General features: G+C 40.9%; 1 protein-coding gene across 2 annotated transcripts; it reads right to left on the reverse strand.

Moving 5' to 3' along the window:
* Nucleotides 1–169: 169 nt before the first annotated feature.
* LOC118085804 (actin, alpha cardiac muscle 1) lies at nucleotides 170–17,853 on the reverse strand. Of its 2 annotated transcripts, XM_035116839.3 has the most exons (8): nucleotides 15,617–15,887; nucleotides 13,269–13,397; nucleotides 9,250–9,360; nucleotides 7,874–7,958; nucleotides 5,660–5,821; nucleotides 2,343–2,534; nucleotides 1,172–1,353; nucleotides 170–427 (listed from the first exon to the last, which is right to left on the reverse strand). In XM_035116839.3, exons 1-8 carry the CDS (start codon nucleotides 15,743–15,745, stop codon nucleotides 284–286), a joined length of 1,134 nt encoding a protein of 377 aa, XP_034972730.1. In that variant the 5' UTR covers nucleotides 15,746–15,887; the 3' UTR covers nucleotides 170–283. The 2 variants fall into 2 exon arrangements, with proteins under 2 accessions (XP_034972730.1, XP_060130987.1); XM_060275004.2 differs by lacking the exon at nucleotides 2,343–2,534 and having other exon boundaries at nucleotides 15,617–17,853.
* Between the last annotated feature and the right edge of the window lie 892 nt (nucleotides 17,854–18,745).

An 18,745-nucleotide genomic window follows, 5' to 3' on the forward strand; every position in this document is an offset into this window, starting at 1 on the left:
GTATCCAGAAATGACAACACCTCCCCACCCTCTGACTATACATAAGGGTCTGGTGACTTCTGTTTCAGTGTATCTGAAGAAGTGTGCATGCACACGAAAGCTCATACCTATGACTAACTTGGTTGCTACTGGAAGGATTTTTTTTTTAATTTTCTGTTTCAACATCTGCTCAGTTAACTTCACCTTTATTGTGTTTTCAGACTAGGCAGTGAGGGAAAGCTTAAACTAAATTTCCAGAGAAATTTGGTAGAGAAATAACATTTAGGGTGAACCATAAGCATATTCAAAAGCATTTGCGATGGACAATGGAGGGACCAGATTCCTCATATTCATCTTTGCTGATCCACATTTGCTGGAAGGTCGAAAGAGAAGCCAATATGGATCCCCCAATCCAGACAGAATATTTACGTTCTGGAGGTGCAATCATCTAGAAGAAGGAGGGAGATGAAGAAGGGAACATATAAATTAGGTGACAATCATTCTCATTTTTGTCATCATGTCTTCTAATCCCTATTATTCTCATTCTGGAATATGCAAGCTATACAAGCTTTTGGTTGTGTGACTACAATAGCTACAAAGTGGTATGCAAGTCAGGTCAATTGTAAATCAATAAAACCATAAAATTATATCTAATCCTCTGCTTTATGACATATTTGCATGGTGGCCACCACCTAAGCCAATTTGATGAATTCAAGGATGATTGGCTACCAGCCATGATGGCTATCCCCCCACACACACACACACTGTTGGCGACATTATGCCTCTATATACCAGTTGCTAGAAATTGCAAGTGAGGAGGGTGTTGCTTATGGACTTCCCATAGCATCTGGTTTGCCACTGGGAGGCCAGAATGCTGGACTAGATGGAACTTGGCTCTTCTTATGTTCTTATCCATCTCAGCCTAGCATCCTCCCCCAAAAAACCCCAAGTATCTCAAAGGCAGGTCACAATGGAAATAGAGACTTAATTGTTAGCATGGTGTATATAGCCATTGGCAGACCTACAGTCTGATTAAAGTGAGGAAGAGCAATTAGGTGGCTTTGAACAAAAGCCACATCAAATCTGGACCTAGATCTCTTGTGTTCTAGCTTCTCATCTTTCCCCCCCTCTAGAAATCACATGCTCCGGCCTAGTCATGGCCTCTTAGATTGATGTTAGATGTAACACTGACCTTGATCTTCATTGTACTTGGAGCCAAAGCGGTAATCTCCTTCTGCATACGGTCCCCAATGCCAGGGTACATGGTGGTCCCTCCAGAAAGCACATTATTAGCATAAAGGTCTTTACGGATGTCAATATCACATTTCATTATACTGTTATAGGTTGTTTCATGGACACCGGCAGACTCCATCCCTGGAAAGAAATGAAATTACGAGGAATAATCGATCATGTATTTCTAAGCAAGTCACTCTCATTTTGTTGAGAGTGTGAGAATGTGATACAAAATAAGAGAGGCTTGTCCAGGTGCTCAGTTGGAGGGATAACAGCAATCCAGATTACGCAAACAACAGAAGCTTTATATTTATCAACCAGAGCCCTATTTTGATATTAATTAATATTGTATAAGGACCCCATGCCATCCGTATGTACCAGTATGTGTGCCTAGAAAGTGTGGGGCATAATACCATAAGTGCAAATGTTTCCTGCTTGGTGTTTCCTGCTTGGCAGGGGGTTGGACTGGATGGCCCTTGTGGTCTCTTCCAACTCTATGATTCTATAATTCTATGAAATGAGCGCTTTGTGTAACGGATTCACTTCCCTAAACCAGTTTGTTTGCCATCAGAAGTTGCAGGTTGCACAAGGCATATTATCCAAAGTTTTACATCTGCAATGTTAACCTATTGTGAAACATCCATTTTCACACACAAAAACATCTTTCCCTTTAAGATACACATGAGCTCGATCCTTTCCTGGTAATGAATGTATTTTTAAAAAGAAAAGTGAGAAGTCCCCATATACACTCCTTAAATCTGATGCCAATAAATGTATTTAGTATTTAGGGGTAAACATTGTTTTAAGTCTTATATGAAGCAAATTCTTGTTAGATTGCTCTGTCATCCAGGGTACCTCTTGCCATGTATACCAACTACTCAGTCCATTTTGTCAACCGGATTAATCTATAAGTGCTCATGCCAAAAGAAATTAAGACGCAACAGCATTCTCTCTCATCTTTACTTTTTCTGACCACATAGCAAATGTGGTCATGACAGTAACATCTCCAGTACAGCAGTACAATAACATGATTTTTTTCGGGGGGGTTTTTTGTTAAAGATTTTCTTGGGTTACAAAGAATGTTTTCTTCGCCTGTTAATCACAGCCACGGGAAATAAGTACAGACCCACCTATGAATGATGGCTGGAAGAGTGTTTCTGGGCATCGAAACCGTTCATTGCCAATAGTGATGACTTGACCATCAGGGAGTTCGTAGCTCTTCTCCAGAGAAGAGGAGGATGCAGCCATGGCCATTTCATTCTCAAAGTCGAGAGCCACATAGCAGAGCTTCTCTTTGATGTCTCGCACAATCTCACGCTCGGCTACAAACATCAAGCAGTGAGGTGTAAGAGGACAGCAGAGGGCTCTTGGGTTATTTATCAGAATCCTTATAACCACAGTCCTTCCCAGCTCTGATCAGGATGGAAAATCGGTCTCCCTTGGCCCTGCCGTACAGGCAGAACAGAGAAATCCCCAAGAAAACACTTGGGCTACAGCTTTGTCCTTTCAAGGTATGTCTTTTTTAAGAGCTACAGCTTTCCTAACAAAGAACCAGTCTCTATTTCTCCAAGGATAATGAAGGATATAACTGCTGCCACTTTAAAGCACACAATTTGAAAATCCCTTTGAAATGTCATGTCTACCAGGGTTAGCCTGAACAACTTCCTTTTTAATTAGCAGCTTTCCAGCCTAATATTTTGGCTCTGAAAGGTGTTAAGAGTGCCTTCCTTATGTAAAAGCTGACTGGTAGAGCATGCTGACTTAAAAGCCACCTGGGTTGCATCTAGACACATCTGCTTAAAGTGTTGTAAATTTAAACAGGGAAAACAGGTAGAGAAAAAACGGGACTCCGCGTCGCTATCTGGTGGCACAATGTTATATCGCACATACAACACATATAAATCGTTTTTTCTTTACCAGTCTAGCTGAGCCCCTGGGCTATAAATTTGGTATATGGTCCTCCCATTCCTCTGTCACCTCCTTTAACTATCCAAGGTTGCTATGTACTGAACCTACATAGGTGAGCCCTACCTGTTTGAGTATTAGGAGTCTTCTTTAAGAACCTTAATATAGGATAGCAAGCTTCTTAATTCTTAATTACCCATCTGCTTTCTTTTAGCCTTTTATGCATTATAAAACAAATGAAATACTCCTAGTAAAGGCTGACAAAAGATTCTTATTTTTACATGAAAGCAGCACAAATCTTTCATTCGACTTCTCCCCATCAGATGAAAGAAATCACAGATGTTGAAAAAGTTGAAAAGTTGGTCAGCTCAGCATTCTTGAAAGGGTCCACTTTAATATTCTGGTAATAAATAATAATAATAATAATAATATATTATTATTATTATTATTATTATTATTATTATTATTATTTATACCCCACCCATCTGGCTGTTTCCCCAGCCACTCTGGGCAGCTTCCAACACAAATATTAGAATACACTAATTTCTTAAAGATTAAAGATTCTTATGGTGTCTCATAAGGGACAGATGTTATCCCTAATGAAGCCAGAAAACTACTGGTATACTATGAGTGGGGAACCTCAGGTCTGGGGCCAACTGTGGCTCTTCATGCCTTTCTGTCCAGCCCTTGAAACTCTCTCCAGACTTTGCCCATGCATAGACCACCCCCCTTCTCCTGGCCAGGTCTTCAACCAGCTGTAGTGCAGTCCCTCCTCAAGTGCTTGTGTCTGACTTGAACATGTCATTCAACTGTGGTATTGCCTCATGCTTGCCAGGATGGGAAATATAGAAAGGCTTTGCCTTTTGTGTAGCTCAAACATAGCATACTACCCATTTTTTCCTCTGGTTCCTGAAAGGTTGCCCACAAAGGACTGAGGGCCCCCAGGCTCAAAAAGGTTTCCCACACCTATGCTTGATTTATGAGCTCTTCTTTTGTAAGAAAATCCAGTGGTACACCTGGACAGAGAGAGATCCTGGGATGGATCATGCATTGAAGAAATCAGTGGCAGGAGCAGATACAAGGCCAGGTACTTGAAGCTAGCAGCAAGATCTTCTCGTTGGGCTGACCTTCATTCTAACGGCACTTGTATTTCATTTTGGCACATTAGATGGCACAGTGTTGGAAGTTTGCTCCTTATTAAAATTAATTGGGTGTTGCGGTCTTAAACATTTGACATAGTTTATAGGCCTTTTCTCTTCTTACTCCATGCCCCAGGCTGAAGACCAGACAGTTCAGCAAGCTGTATTCACACTCACTGTAAGAAAAGTCCTGGATTAGACCAAGGCCCATCTAATCAAGCCTTCTGTTCCCACAGTGACCAACAAGCCTGCAAACAGTACCTGAGTACTGCACCCATTTGTGATCTCAAGCTGGTCTAAAGAAGCATACTGACTCTGACAGTGGATGAAGAATAGCCATTGCGGAAGATAGCCTTATCTTCCATGAATTTGTCTAATCATCTTTTAAAGTCACCCAAGTTGGCAGTCATCATCACATCTTGTGGAAGGAAGTTCCATAGTGTTAAGTCATACTTTCTTTTTGTGCATGCTGAATCTTCCCACGTTGCTTATTTTTTATGTACCTCAGTCATGTTCCCCCTTACTCCCACTTCCTGTAAAGTAAAAAAGGCACAACTGGTGTAACTTTTCAACACAATGGAAGTATAAAAGTCCTTTGACCATTTTAGTAGCCCTTTTCTGAACCTTTCCCAGCTCTACAATATCCTTTTAGAGGCTGCAAACTATAAAAAGTAATTCCAAATGCAGGCATACAATAGGTTTGTTTAACAGCATGATGATGATGATGATGATGATGATGGCAAACTTATTTTCAGTTCCCGTCCTAATAATCCTTAGCATGGATTTCACCTTTTTCACAGCTGCCACATAACCTCGAGCTATCATGGGGTGAGGTGGGAAAGAGTGTGCTTAGCAGGTTGCTGTTAAAATCTTTCTTGTGTCTAGGTTTTGTCTTTTTCTTTCTTTTTATTGACTGTTTTTATTTTTATATCTGGGGTGGGGGTGGGGGGCATAAAGAAAATTTTGATTTGTTTTTTTAAGATTTAGAAAATCAAAGAACATAATTCTTGCCTCAATGTTAGGTGGTTCTTCAATAACGTGTTGATAAATGATCAAGCCATTTTTTTGAAGAGAGAAATAACATATGATGCTTATTTGTCCAATATGATAATAGAATATAGAATCTTAAGAGTTGGAAGGGACCCAAGGGTCATCTAGTCCAACCCCCTGCAATGCAGGAATCTCAGCTAAAGTATCCATGATGTGGCAGAACAAGATAGCATTATCAGAAGTAAACAGGAGGTGGAATTGAAATACTGAATCCCATTAGCAGAAGCCCTGCAGAAGGACTTCTGCTTTTGCAAAGGGGCTTCCCCCTCCTCATGTATCCCTGAAACGGTGAAACAATCGCCTTAGCCCAACACTAAATCCCTCCCTTGATCTGTAAGAAAAGTACTGATTACCTGTAGTAACAAAAGAGTATCCCCTCTCTGTAAGAATTTTCATGAGATAGTCAGTGAGATCTCTTCCAGCCAGATCCAGTCTCATGATGGCATGTGGCAGGGCATAGCCTTCATAGATAGGTACGTTATGTGTGACACCGTCCCCAGAGTCCAGAACTATCCCTAAGAGAGAGGAAGAAAATCAGAAGTGTCAGCGTTCTTCCCCATAGACCTTACCCTGTCCCCCTCTTTCCAGTCTATTGGTCTGCTAAATTAAACCCTTTGACAACAACTGGGATTGAAAGGAGAGACTGCAAATGATAATCCCTATTGTCTCCATGCTGAGTGGAACTCAGAGGGAAATTGCTGGACTATACAAAGAAGAAATTGCCTTCATGAAAGAGTCAGAAATTGCATGGCATTGTTCTCTCTGAAACAGATGCTAATGATAATGATCATCTTACATTTCTATAGCCTTTCACACACAAAAAAGGATCCCAAACAATTTGCAAAGAATATCAAAATGCTGATGTATAAACATACAGATTTGCCACTAAAATGTGGAGGTTTTTTAAATGGAACAATAAAACAGCAGCTATTTACAAACAAGGTAACATATATTGCTGCAAAAAGGCCCACCTGTGGTCTCCTTTCTAAAGAAAACTCATGGACTCTCCCTGAACTAGGTGTGAGACAGCCACAGACTGCCCTAATAAGCCCAAAAGCTATAGCCACTAAAAACCCTGAATTTTTGAGCTAGATTTTTTTCTGGCTAGTTGACAACCCTATTTAATGGGCGCCTCCAGACTGTCAGTATTTTGCAGGAGGAATTCAGACAAACTTCAGGTTTGTACAGTTTAAAATGGATTAAAGCACCCAATTGCTCTAGCAAAACAAATCCACTTTAAAATAGAAGACTTTTTGTGGCTTGGGAAAGTCATGGAGAAATGCATTGAAAAGTGTGGGATGAATGCCTGACTAACAGGAAGAGGTATAAATGCTCTGCAAGCAAATCAAGATGACTGCAGGATTAATGCTCAAGAAATATTGGATATAATCTAAACTCTGAGTAAGTTTTGTGCACACAGATCATGATGAGTGCTGAATAAATAGGTCGTCTGGAGGGGGACCATCCTGGATTGGTGAAGTTAGCCAACAAGTCACAGCCCTGGTTGGTAGGGTTGCCATACAGAGCAGTGGCTACAGTATGTGTTTCCCGTTTCTGGTGCAGGTGCCAGGAATTTATAGTAAATATAAGATACTTTAAGTCAAAGCCAGGAGCATAATTTTCACTATGTGTAATTTAGTAACTAACCCACCATACAGTCACGGTGGTAAAAAAAAAGATTGGGCGCTTTCCTCCTCCATCTCTTTGATGCATAGTTAAGCAAGTTTTCATTTGGCATTTGAATGTATTTTATGAAGCTTGCTGAAGAAAATAGGTCATTTCCAATGCAATTAGAAAACAGGATACAGTTAAATATGCAGTTATTATTTTGTAGGGGGACAACAATTGCTTCAGGAACATTATCTGGGATAAAAGGCTCGAAACAAAAAAATAAAAAAAAATCCTTCCAGTAGCACCTTAGAGACCAACTAAGTTTGTCGTAGGTATGAGCTTTTGTGTGCATACACTGAAACAAAAATCACCAGAACCTTATGTATAGTCAGAGGGTGGGGAGGGGTATTACTCAGAAGGGTGGTGGGAATGGGTGGTTGGCTGATAGGAGTGGTAAACCTGTTGACGACTGTCAACGACTGCAATTGGTCTTGCAGGAAAAAGCAAGGGATGAGATGGCTAAAGAAAGCTTTATCATGTATAATGAGATAAGAATCCAATGTCTTTATTCAGACCAGGTCTCTCCATGGTTTTAAGCTTGGTATAAAAGGGTTTTTCTTCCTGTGCACACCAGCAGGGGATGGGGTGGGGAGTATATGAGTGGCTGGCTTCCAACCACTTTGATTTTTTGATTGGAGAAGGGAAGAGTATAACTCTACAAAACAGCAGTTCTGATTGGTCACAGGCAATTATTGGCTGGAGATTGAGTGTTCCCAATTCTCTCTCTTTTCTTTCCCTATGTTAATTCAGTATGGTAGGGGCTTATCAGAAGATCCAGTTTTCTCATAATAGCCTGGTAAGGAAAAATAGGTGCCAGTGTATTAGACCTCAAGATACATATATGTGATGACACACTTCTTCTTTTTTAAAGATGATGACACCAATTTCAAACTCACCAGTAGTTCGGCCAGATGCATAGAGAGAGAGAACCGCTTGAATGGCCACATACATTGCAGGGACATTGAAAGTTTCAAACATGATCTGTAGATTGCAAATGAGAGGGTCTTAGGATCTCTAAGCATAGAAAGAGAATGCTACAATGCTACTAAAATCTGGTTTTAAAATACCCATTTTCCCTAGCATCATTATATGCTTGGTTCCAAATTGTGCACAGGAGCTATAGTATCCAAGATAAATCATACTTGCAGTGGTGGATATATGAGAATAAAGGTGTAGGAAGACAATGATTTCCATCCGATGTTTGTCGCATGCAGCGCTGCTTCAGTTCCACTGCAGTTTGACTTCCAACAAAGCCTATGTTATTTGTCTCACTGCCCACTGTGGTGGAATTTTACCAGATTAATTACACAACTAATTAAATTATCCTCATGTTATTCCACACCACACCTAAGTCTATCTTTCGAAGTCCCTAGTGAAGGAAACTGAATGAAGATGACAAATGATCCCAGACGGTTTACACCAAACAAGACATGTAATTTCATTAACAGTATTTAGTGTAATAAATTGAAATAATGAGGTTTCCCCTCTGGATTTTTTAAATGCAGGATTCTGGGCTTGCTGTCTAATTGCAGCCTGATAGCGGTGAAACCCCTTTTATTCTAGCTTTAATCCCTGTTTCTTTTGACACCTACCTGACTCAGCTCAACAGAAATGGCCTCTAAATTCGTTAATTCACAGTCTCTCCGAAATGAGCAGCTCAGCAGTATACTTCTCTGAGAAAAGGTGGGTGACTAGCATTTCATTATCTTTCTCCACTTCTGAAGAGCAATAGAACTCACAGACCTACCACTTATCAGGAATCATTTGCTGCAAAACTGTGAAATTGCTCTTTTGCAGAGTCCACACAGCCATTTCCACAGCATGGAAGAACAAAGGCAGGGAGGCTCTGCTTCTGATACTGTATTTTGGGCAGCAGAAAGGTAAATAGTTCTCTGTTCTCAGGACATAGAAACTTAGAAATTTGCAATGCATAACTGCTCCTTGTTTTGGTAGTTATCTGTTTGCACTGCAGTCTAAGAGGGTATTATGTCTACTGCAATTGGGTCACAAAGATCCCACTATTCTGTGTGTGCATCTGGTATATTTACTGATATTCTGCAGCTTGTCACCCATAACAGTGGGTGGAGATTGATGGAATGCACCTGTGCTGTCCCTGTCCCTCCCCGCCATCACTCAGTCCCAGGCGGGCCCCACCCACCCACCTTTTGTCTTTTGGGCATGACAGGCACAGCCACTTTTGTTTCTCTGCTAAAACTGGAGTTTTCTAGCTCAGAAGGGAAGCAGCACAGCCTTGAAACATCCAAATAATTACCTGGGTCATTTTTTCTCGATTAGCCTTGGGGTTTAATGGCGCTTCAGTCAGGAGGACAGGGTGCTCTTCTGGGGCAACTCGAAGTTCATTGTAGAATGAATGATGCCAAATCTAAGGGGCAGGTGGTTGGAGGCAAACATACAGGCAATGTGTGTTGAGTGTTGCCCAATGAATCTTTGCATTTCAAATAGCAAATGTGGCAAAATGAATACATATATCATTAAGTCAGAGGTCAAACCAAACCCCTGGACAGTAGTGGCAAGGCTAGATAGAGTGGCACACCCACCTCTACTTCTATAGCCCTGCTACTAGCGCCAGTCAGGACAGAACATGAGTGCAAGGAGAAATGCCCTTCTGCTCTGCCAGCTTCCAGGCAGCGAGAGGGCCTGGATTGGGCCCATTGCCATCACCTGATGGCAGCAGGGTCAACACATCTCCACCCCTGAAACATCCCATGATGTGGGTTTCTGCTGGCTACCCAACATTTGAGTGGGAACACTGGGGGTCTCCTCCCTTCCCTGCCACAGATGAATCTCCTCTTTATTAGACCCCACATATTACACAGATATGCAAGTTCCCCCAATTTGCTCTGTTTTCTCGTGTGGAGGGGGATTTCACCACACTGTTCTTTTATGTGTGTGCTACATTTCTGGAACTTCTCACATCACGAACATAAAAAGCTGTTTTATACAAAGATACACCATTGGTTTGTTGAGCCAATGACAAGTTAGAGTGTTAGACATTGGTCTCTGTTTCAAGGGAAATTCTATAATACCTTTCCACCAGAATTTTTAGCTATCTATCACGGAAGTACCCTAACAATGTTGTACTCTCGTAAGTGAATCAGCCAGCGAGTCCCAAGTGCTGTTTTATATCAGATGAAGTGAACCAATTCTTATGAGAACTTCTGGTGTTGTTTGGTCTCAGGCCCCACATCTACGAATGACACTTGGTCTCCAGCAAAAATCTACAAAGTGCCAAGTATAGAGGCTCTCCTATAAAAGCTTTTATCTGGACCCAAATGATATACTCAAATGAGTCGTAGTCATATTAAATAAGACATTTTCCACACTTAGGGAACAATTCAAATGTGCAAGAGTGTACACAGTATAATCGTCCTCACATAATTGTGTCAGATGGGAACTGCATGACTGAAAAGCTCATTAAAATTATTGTGCATATGGAAAATTAGCACAGAAGAGATGCTCGCTTTTGTTTCTCCACAACATGCTATCTTCCCACTTGCTGGGAGATTCTTATTTAAGGGTACTTTCAAATAAGCAATCTTCGCTTGTACGTTGAGGTTGTACAGGCCCTGACAGCAGCTACCTTCCTGCCAGTTTGAATAAGCTGTTTGTTCATTGACTGTTGCAGTTTAAGTGCCCTCATCCAAGGATGTTCATTTCAAAGCCTTTAAGATTTTATAAGAGTGGGGAAACTAGAGTGGTTCATGTGTGATGCATTACATACCAAACCTGGAGGTTTCCGTACCCATCGTACAAAGCCTTTTATGACTGACTAGGTTCCATTTAAGCTCTAATTCCTTTGATTTTGTGAACACCAAAGAGATATCAGATCTGTTTTCCACAGGCCACTAAGGCATTCTCAAATACTTACAATTAAAATGTAAGATGGCGATGTGACCGATTTCCCTTCCATATGCCATTCAAGAAAAATGAACAGCCTCATTAGACATTTATGAAGTCAGAAGAAGAAGATAATGCCCCGTTCTTGTGCTCCCCCCCTTCCTACATTAAATGTGCAGTAGCTGTGAATGCATTAACATTCCTCTAGTACCCTAAGTGAATGCTCACTCTGGAAAATGGAGCAGCCCAGATTTGAATATTGTGAACTGAAGTATATGAGCTGGAGAATGCTTCATTTCATTGCCCATGCAATCCATCTCTCACAGCTCCCTGAGAATGTCCAAATGCCTTATGGCAATAAAAACATGCACAATATTTATAGAAACATTGCAATAAATGTGTCCTTTCTGTGGCTTACATCCAGCTAAATTGTACTGTAAGCCCACTGAAATCAATGGGCTTAAGGTTGTCAGGTTCTTTTATTTCAGTGTGTTTACTCTTGAGTATGACATTGACACCATACATGTAAAGTGACATGATCCTGCTTTAAAACATTGCTTCCTTCAAAGAATTCTGGACACTGGGGTTTGTGAAGGGTGCTGAGAGTTGTTGGTAGATCTCTGTTCTGCTCACAGAGCTACAATTCCCAGAGTTCCCTGGGGGATGGACGGATTGCTAAACCATGCTGGGAATTGTCACCCCTGACTGGGGCCATGCAGGCTGGGGCTGGTAGGCAACAGCTGGAGGCCACCATGTTGGCTACTGCTGGTGTTGAGACCAATGTTTCCATAGGGAATGTATTTATTGAAATATTTCAGTACTGCACTTCACCAAAGAAATTCCACTGTGGTGTACAATATTTAAAATTAAAAAAAGCTTTGGCAATGGAGCCATTGGTAAGTGTATGGGGCCCAATCCCATTGGGAGGAATTAAAAGTGAGTCCTTTGCTCCTGCTCTTCCCTAGCCTTGCTTGTGGCGATGGATGGGAGAAGAGAACTGGGAAAAGGACTGTTAGAGGAACAGCACCTGCAACTACTCTCATCGCTTGCTTTGTGCTTTTAAAGGGGTCGGCATGATACCAGGATTGCCACAGCTGGCAGCCTGAAGGACAAGGCATCAAGAGAGCAGAGTAAAGAAGCCATTTCAGATCCTTTCTGTTATGTTGTGATACAGAAAGTTGACATTTTAGGAATGACAAGGGTAAATTATTGAGATTTAGTGTGCATATTTGTGGGAATCCATGAGGCAGTGAAATGAAGCACAGTGAGAAGTATATGGAAAAGCTATACTTCCATCTAGAGGACGGAGAGTGTAGTTTTTCCTTTCCTCTACAGACACACAGGAAAACTCAGAGGCTGTTTCCAGATGACCTGAGCATGAATCCTCAATTGCTGACAGAAGGTTTGCGGGGAGGCTAGATGATGTTGACTGTTTATTGAGCATTCATTCCTCATTGTCTGTGGGAAAGACAGGTGATGTTGCATCAAGCATGTGGACGGAGGAATAGGGAATGGCCACCCTTTGCCAGGTGTGAGGAGTTGAACCTGTTGGGGTGGATCCAGCCAGCATATATGCTACTATTAAGCTTTGGCCAGGCAAAGCAATGAACTATAAGATAGCCAGCCAGATCTGTAAAGAAACCTATTTGATTGTAGTTGGCCAGAGCAAATAATATGGTAAGTTTGGACCTCTATTAAATGTGTCTGTGCTTGTGGCTATTCCCTACTACAGGTCTGCTTCATCTCTGCCATGCCTTCTCCCCAGGAATAAAAATGGCCCCTTACATTTCTTCTCCTGGCTATTTAGCTTTTTTAATGCTGAGGCTCCAATACTTTGGCCACCTCATGAGAAGAGAAGACTCCCTGGAAAAGACCCTGATGTTGGGAAAGATTGAGGGCACTAGGAGAAGGGGACGACAGAAGACGAGATGGTTGGACAGTGTTCTCGAAGCAACGAACATGAGTTTGACCAAACTGCGGGAGGCAGTGCAAGACAGAGGTGCCTGGCGTGCTATGGTCCATGGGGTCACAAAGAGTCGGTCACGACTGAATGACTAAACAACAACAATGCTGAGCCAGCAGTCTGGGAACCATTTCTGTGTGGTGTGATCCCATGGTACCCAGGAGTGTGTGTGAATAATGCAGTTGTGGAGCTTTTACATACACATATACACAGCACCTAAGCGGGGGGGGGGGAGCCAATTAGCTGAGAAAGGCCCATGCAATCAACCCCATCCATGGGACCATATTGTTCACAGATGCTTCCCTGCAGAGTGGGATTGCACCACATGGAAGCAGTTACCATGTGGTTGGTTGGGCATGAGAAAGGGACTCTTCCATCTGCCCCTGGATATGCCCCAGATGTTTTTACTTCCCATTTTTCAAAAGCAGAAAATAATCACAAATAATGACAAATAAACAAAACCTACTGACCTTTTCCATGTCATCCCAGTTAGTGATAATCCCGTGCTCGATAGGATACTTCAGGGTCAGAATCCCTCGTTTGCTCTGTGCTTCATCGCCAACATAGCTGTCTTTTTGCCCCATCCCTACCATAACCCCCTAGAAAAGCAAGACATCAAAAGGAACATATCAAATTCAGTATCACATTGCAAATGTTTGCCAAGAGTCACTTCTATTGTCATTTCTGCAACAAAGAACAATGATAATAGGACCAACAGTGCATGTCTACTCAGAAGTAAGTCCCATTGAATTCAATAGGATTCAATGCGGCTCACTCACAGAAGCAGCGTCCTGTGCGACCCCAAAATTCACCCTCCTTGCCTTCCGTTCTACATCATAGTTGCAGTGCCCCTTATGGCACCCCCAAGGCTCTGCGCCCAGTGTGACGGAACCAGTTGCTCTCCTTTAAAGCTGCCTCTGTTCACAGGAATGTGTGCATAGGATTGCAACGTGAGTAGAAAAAAAGCAATTTTTTACATGCTTTCCCCATTTCTTTCCTCGACAGTTTCACACAACCACCTCCACTGTTTTACTCAGCAGAGTTGGTTCCTGTTTTATTGAAATGACTTTAAGCGCAGGGAAATTCTTATCCAAGAGTGTTAAAAATTAATTTAAAACCTTTTCAGATTATGATAAATTATTTTACCATTTCAAATGCTGCATTAGAAAGTAAGCATTTGAAATTTAGTGTCATTTTCAATCTCCTGCTCATTGGACTTTGGAAATATCACAGGAATGAAACAATAAAAGTGAAGCATCTTTTAAGCTGTTAGAATTAAGTGCTAACTTCACAATCCTATGCATGTTTATTTGGAAGGAAATCCCACTATATTCAATAGGATTACACTACAACCATTAAAATCAATGGAACTTAAAATGCTTAACTTTGGCTGAATTCCACCCCAGCAATAAATACTCCTAAACAATTCTTATGGAAAGCCAATGTACATTCCTGTTACTCAACCTCTGCTTTCTTTTTTGGCACTGACTAGTATGCAGAAGTTTCAAAATTCTTTAGCTTCCAGGTTTTTATTATTATTAAAAGAACATACTATTTGATGTCAAATATTTTGGATTCCTTTCTTTAAATCTAAATTGCTGACATGGGAAATTATCAAACTGTGGGATTGAAAATCAATTCAGTGATTGCATGGTATCTGTGGAGGGGTGTTAAAGAGTGGTACGTATTCAGCAAGTTTTTTAAAAATTATAAGTTCTAAACAGCAACATGCAAGTAATAAGCTTTGCAGCAAAAGTAAAGTAAATCTGACAACTGGAAAAAACAGATTTAATGGGCAATGCTTATTCTGTTTCCTTAGGCCTTCATTAATTAGGCAATTATACGTTTTTTCCATTGTATACATATTTTTACTAGATGCTTGTTAATTTCTTGATGACCTATGGCATCACTTAACAACTATTCTTACAAATCGAGTTATGAATAAGCATCACTGCAAAATAAGATCAACCATATATGTTGCTTGATATGATATCCACAAAATTTTATGCAGCTCCAAAAATGGTTTACGTATTTGAGTAACAGTATGCACATAGCATTAAATTTAAGGACTTTTTAAAAATGTAAGAACTGTGTTGCAGAATCAGATCAAAGGTCTATCTATTCCATCATTTTGTTTCCAATCATAAACTAGATGCTTCTGGAAGTTGACAATCAGGTTTGGGTTGTGAAAACTTATTTTAGGCTTTCATAGACCTTCTTTGAAATTAAACTAATTGAGGTCTAGGAGACTAGGAAGTCTTTCTCAGTATCTGTGAACAAAATACATTTGGCAATAACTTTTTAAGTACACCAGTAATAGACAACTCATGATAAAGAAAGCTAAGTTCTTTTTTGCCAATCTTTTTTTCCAGCTCCTCAAATCCAAACAGACTTGTTAAACCAAAAACCAAATGGGTCTGGGGAGAAGCACATCAGGGATAGGCAGTGGTTCTTCATGGCAATATGGAATCATAGAGAGCAGATGAAGATGTATCTCTTTAACTGTGTTCTTGCTAGCAAAAAATGATGCTCTGAAGCTACTGCTCGTGAGCGATCCAACATATTCCATTGAATAAGAACACTGTATCTCATTGGGCACATGTACCATGCTTTAGTGGCCTACTTTATCCTGCCTTAAAAATGCCATGGGACTTTCCCCCTTTGGACAGCAGACACCTCACCTCCCCAACCCTCTTTCCCATGTGCAATGCTATTTTGGATGTTCTGTGTTTCAAAAGTGTCTTGCATGAGGTAGATGTAGAGTTGGAGACATTTCTCTTGATTGTGGGCACAATTTCCCCTTAAAATAAAAACTGGCCTGGTGCCGAGGTCGTCCAACGATGGATGGAAAAACAGCCCTTGGAGCATCATCTCCGGCAAATCCAGCTTTGCAAAGTCCAGAGCCATTGTCACAGACAAGTGCTGTGGTTTCTTCATCATCACACATGGCTCCTCAGTGTCCTAGGCTGTGGAAAAAGCAATTCAGGGGAAAGCCTGTCTGGATTATCTGGGAATAATTCAAACTACAAAATGTAATGTTAGAAAAATGAAAGAGAGAGAGAGAGACAGAGAGAGAGAGACAGAGAGAGAGAGACAGAGAGACAGAGACAGAGAGAGAGACATAGTTAGTTCTCTGGTAAAGTCAGCAAATTTATGAATCAATCCTTTAAAATATATATATAATTCAAACTAGCATACTCTTTGAGACCATGATTCCCAGCATGCCAGGGCCTACTGGCATGTCTTAAGCAAGCAAATTCTTTATTACAGTCATAGACCAGCATAAACAAAACATCTAAATAAATAGCACAACAGTATGAATCTAAGCGAATAATTATTAAATAAATAAGAGCAAGAACCAAACGTAGGTTTAAACACATACATAGAATACTTAATTAAGCATAGATAATGGATGAGTAAAAATTTATAAGAAAAAATAAAAGATCACTTAACACAGCTATATGGGGTGGGCTTCAGACGTGTGGATCTAACAATATGGGCTTTCAGTTTAGGATTAAATTGTAGCATAGACCATTCTTCGTCGAATATCCATCATGGCATGTCTTGAAACACTTCTGTTTCTGTGGGAATTCTTGACTTTGGCCTTTTCTATCTGTTCCTAAGCGATCCTTTTTACTTGTGCTCTATCAGCATTTAAATACTTACATTTTCCAGCAAGCTTTCAATTTTTCAGCAACCTTTCGACTGTCATTAGCTGTCTGTGCTCTTTTTATGCTGTTTCAGTGATATGCTGTTATTTATTTGACTTTTAAAATTGATGGCTATATAATTATTTTGATTTTGTTTGTTTGTTTCACATTGTTGACTCGGGCAGGAAAGGCGGGCTAGAAATTTCATTATAAATAAATAATCCCGGTTTCCACATGGAGCCAAAATTTCTCACACTCCACATAACAGACGGCAGCATCACCCCTGCTGAATGCACTGTGCTCTGGTGGAAGGAAATATGTTTAGAGAGTCAGGATCCTTGAGCAAGAGGAGATGTCCTAAGATAAGTGAAGCTAAACAAAAAGAGGGTAGCGGTACAAGAAGGAAAGTGGGAGCGGGGACAGAAAGCCGAGTGGCACATGGAAAATAGACAGACAGCAGACAGAGAGAACCAGAGGTAAAGGTAAAGGGGCCCCTGACCATCAGGTCCAGTCGTGTCCAACTCTGGGGTTGCGGCGCTCATCTCGCTCTATAGGCCAAGGGAGCCGGCGTGTATTTAGGATTAGGTTGCTAGCCAGCTGGATGCAAATTGATTTCTACTGATGCCTACTTCTGTATGCTGAAACAGGCAGTACATAATCATCTCCAAAGTTTCACTTCTAACATTTGGCTCGTCGTTTTCTATGACACATTCTCACATTCTGAAAGGACACTTGCACTTCTGCCCCATGGAGAGATGTATGCACTCAATATGTGTGTGGAGTTCACCAGCCTTCTATGGGGTGATAGGTAGGTTTACATTGATAACTACTGTAATTCAGTTTGTTTAGGCCTGTAGTGTTAGTAACCTGCAGAGTACCCCACTGGAATAACAGCAATTCATACAGTTCCATCAGATATCTTAAGTGGTTCTGACAGTCACCAAATGATAGTTAATCTAAAATCAAGGCACTATTTAATATGCTGCTCCAATGGGGTAACTTGAATTAGAAGGTAATGCAAGATCTTCAAGTATACTCAGAAGACCAGACACTCCCCTCCCCCCTGACCTGCAGTAACATCAAGCCTTGATTTATCTTCTAAAAGGTGAAACAATATATGGATGATACTTACCAAACACACCAGGGAATGGTGAAAAATAGCAATAGCTTCCTTGGAACAAATGAAATTATCTCATCTTCTATTTCATTTATATCCTGCTCGTGGAATGAAATTCATAGAACGCCTAGGTCTGCCATGCCATTTTTGGAAACACTTTTTTCCAGTTTGTGCTTATCAAAGCAACCACTTAAAGGGCTAGATAAATTAGGGCAGTGTTTCTGATGCGATTGGATGCCTTCCCACTCTAAACTGCTGACAATGGCTTCCCTCACTTCCTCCACTCTGCCAATCTCCCTTTTGTCACTTCCTTTTTCCAGTTTACACATATGCTGAAATAATTTCTAAGCCCATGCCTAGAACTACGTTTTTTGTTTGTTTCATCAGTACCAACTCAATATTTATATAGAGCTCTATTTATAGCTCTATTCATACTTAACAGGCACTGGTTTCAAAAGCAGAATTTACCATGTACAGTAGTGGTAAGCAAACTGTACATGTTGTTATCAGGATTCTGTAGTAGAGAGGCAGAAAATAGCCACCTTATCTTGAGATGAGGTGACTCTATTCTGAAAATGGGATATGACTCAGCAACTAGTCACTTACAAAGTGATAATTGCAGTTACTTCAGTTCTGTGTCATGCACTTTTGATCTGTGTTGCCTACAGCACATTTTAGTATCTGGTTATCTCAAACACTGGAAAATGTATTGTGTGTCTGTCTCTACAGCCATTGGGTTAACCTGGGGCAACAGAGTTGTAGCCATCAGGCAACTTTCAAACCCAGAATTGTTCACAAATGCTTGGCATCAGTACCTACCTTTCAATAGCATCTTTTGAATTTCCTGTGCCCAGAGAGAGATGACACACACATTAAAAACTTCTTAAAGAAGACTTCTGCTTGTGTCGGAAGAACATTTGACTCACGTATGGGGGTCTTGCAAACCGTGGCCCTTCACATCCAGAAAAGGCTACTCCAAAGGCCTAAGGGGCTGTCAGGGTAGTAAATAATGCAAGTGATGTGAGGGACTTACACTGGGGGTATGTGTGTACTGTAATTGGAGATTTTCTATATGAGAACTAGCTGACCCGGCCACGCGTTGCTGTGGGTTTGGGGGGGGGCGAGTATTGATGTCATTTGTGTTTTGAATGGTAATGGTTGCATAACTTGTTTTTGGTTA

The sequence above is a fragment of the Zootoca vivipara genome, chromosome 1, assembly GCF_965207765.1.
Source record: "Zootoca vivipara chromosome 1, rZooViv2.hap1.1, whole genome shotgun sequence".
Taxonomy (NCBI): Eukaryota; Metazoa; Chordata; class Lepidosauria; order Squamata; family Lacertidae; genus Zootoca; species Zootoca vivipara.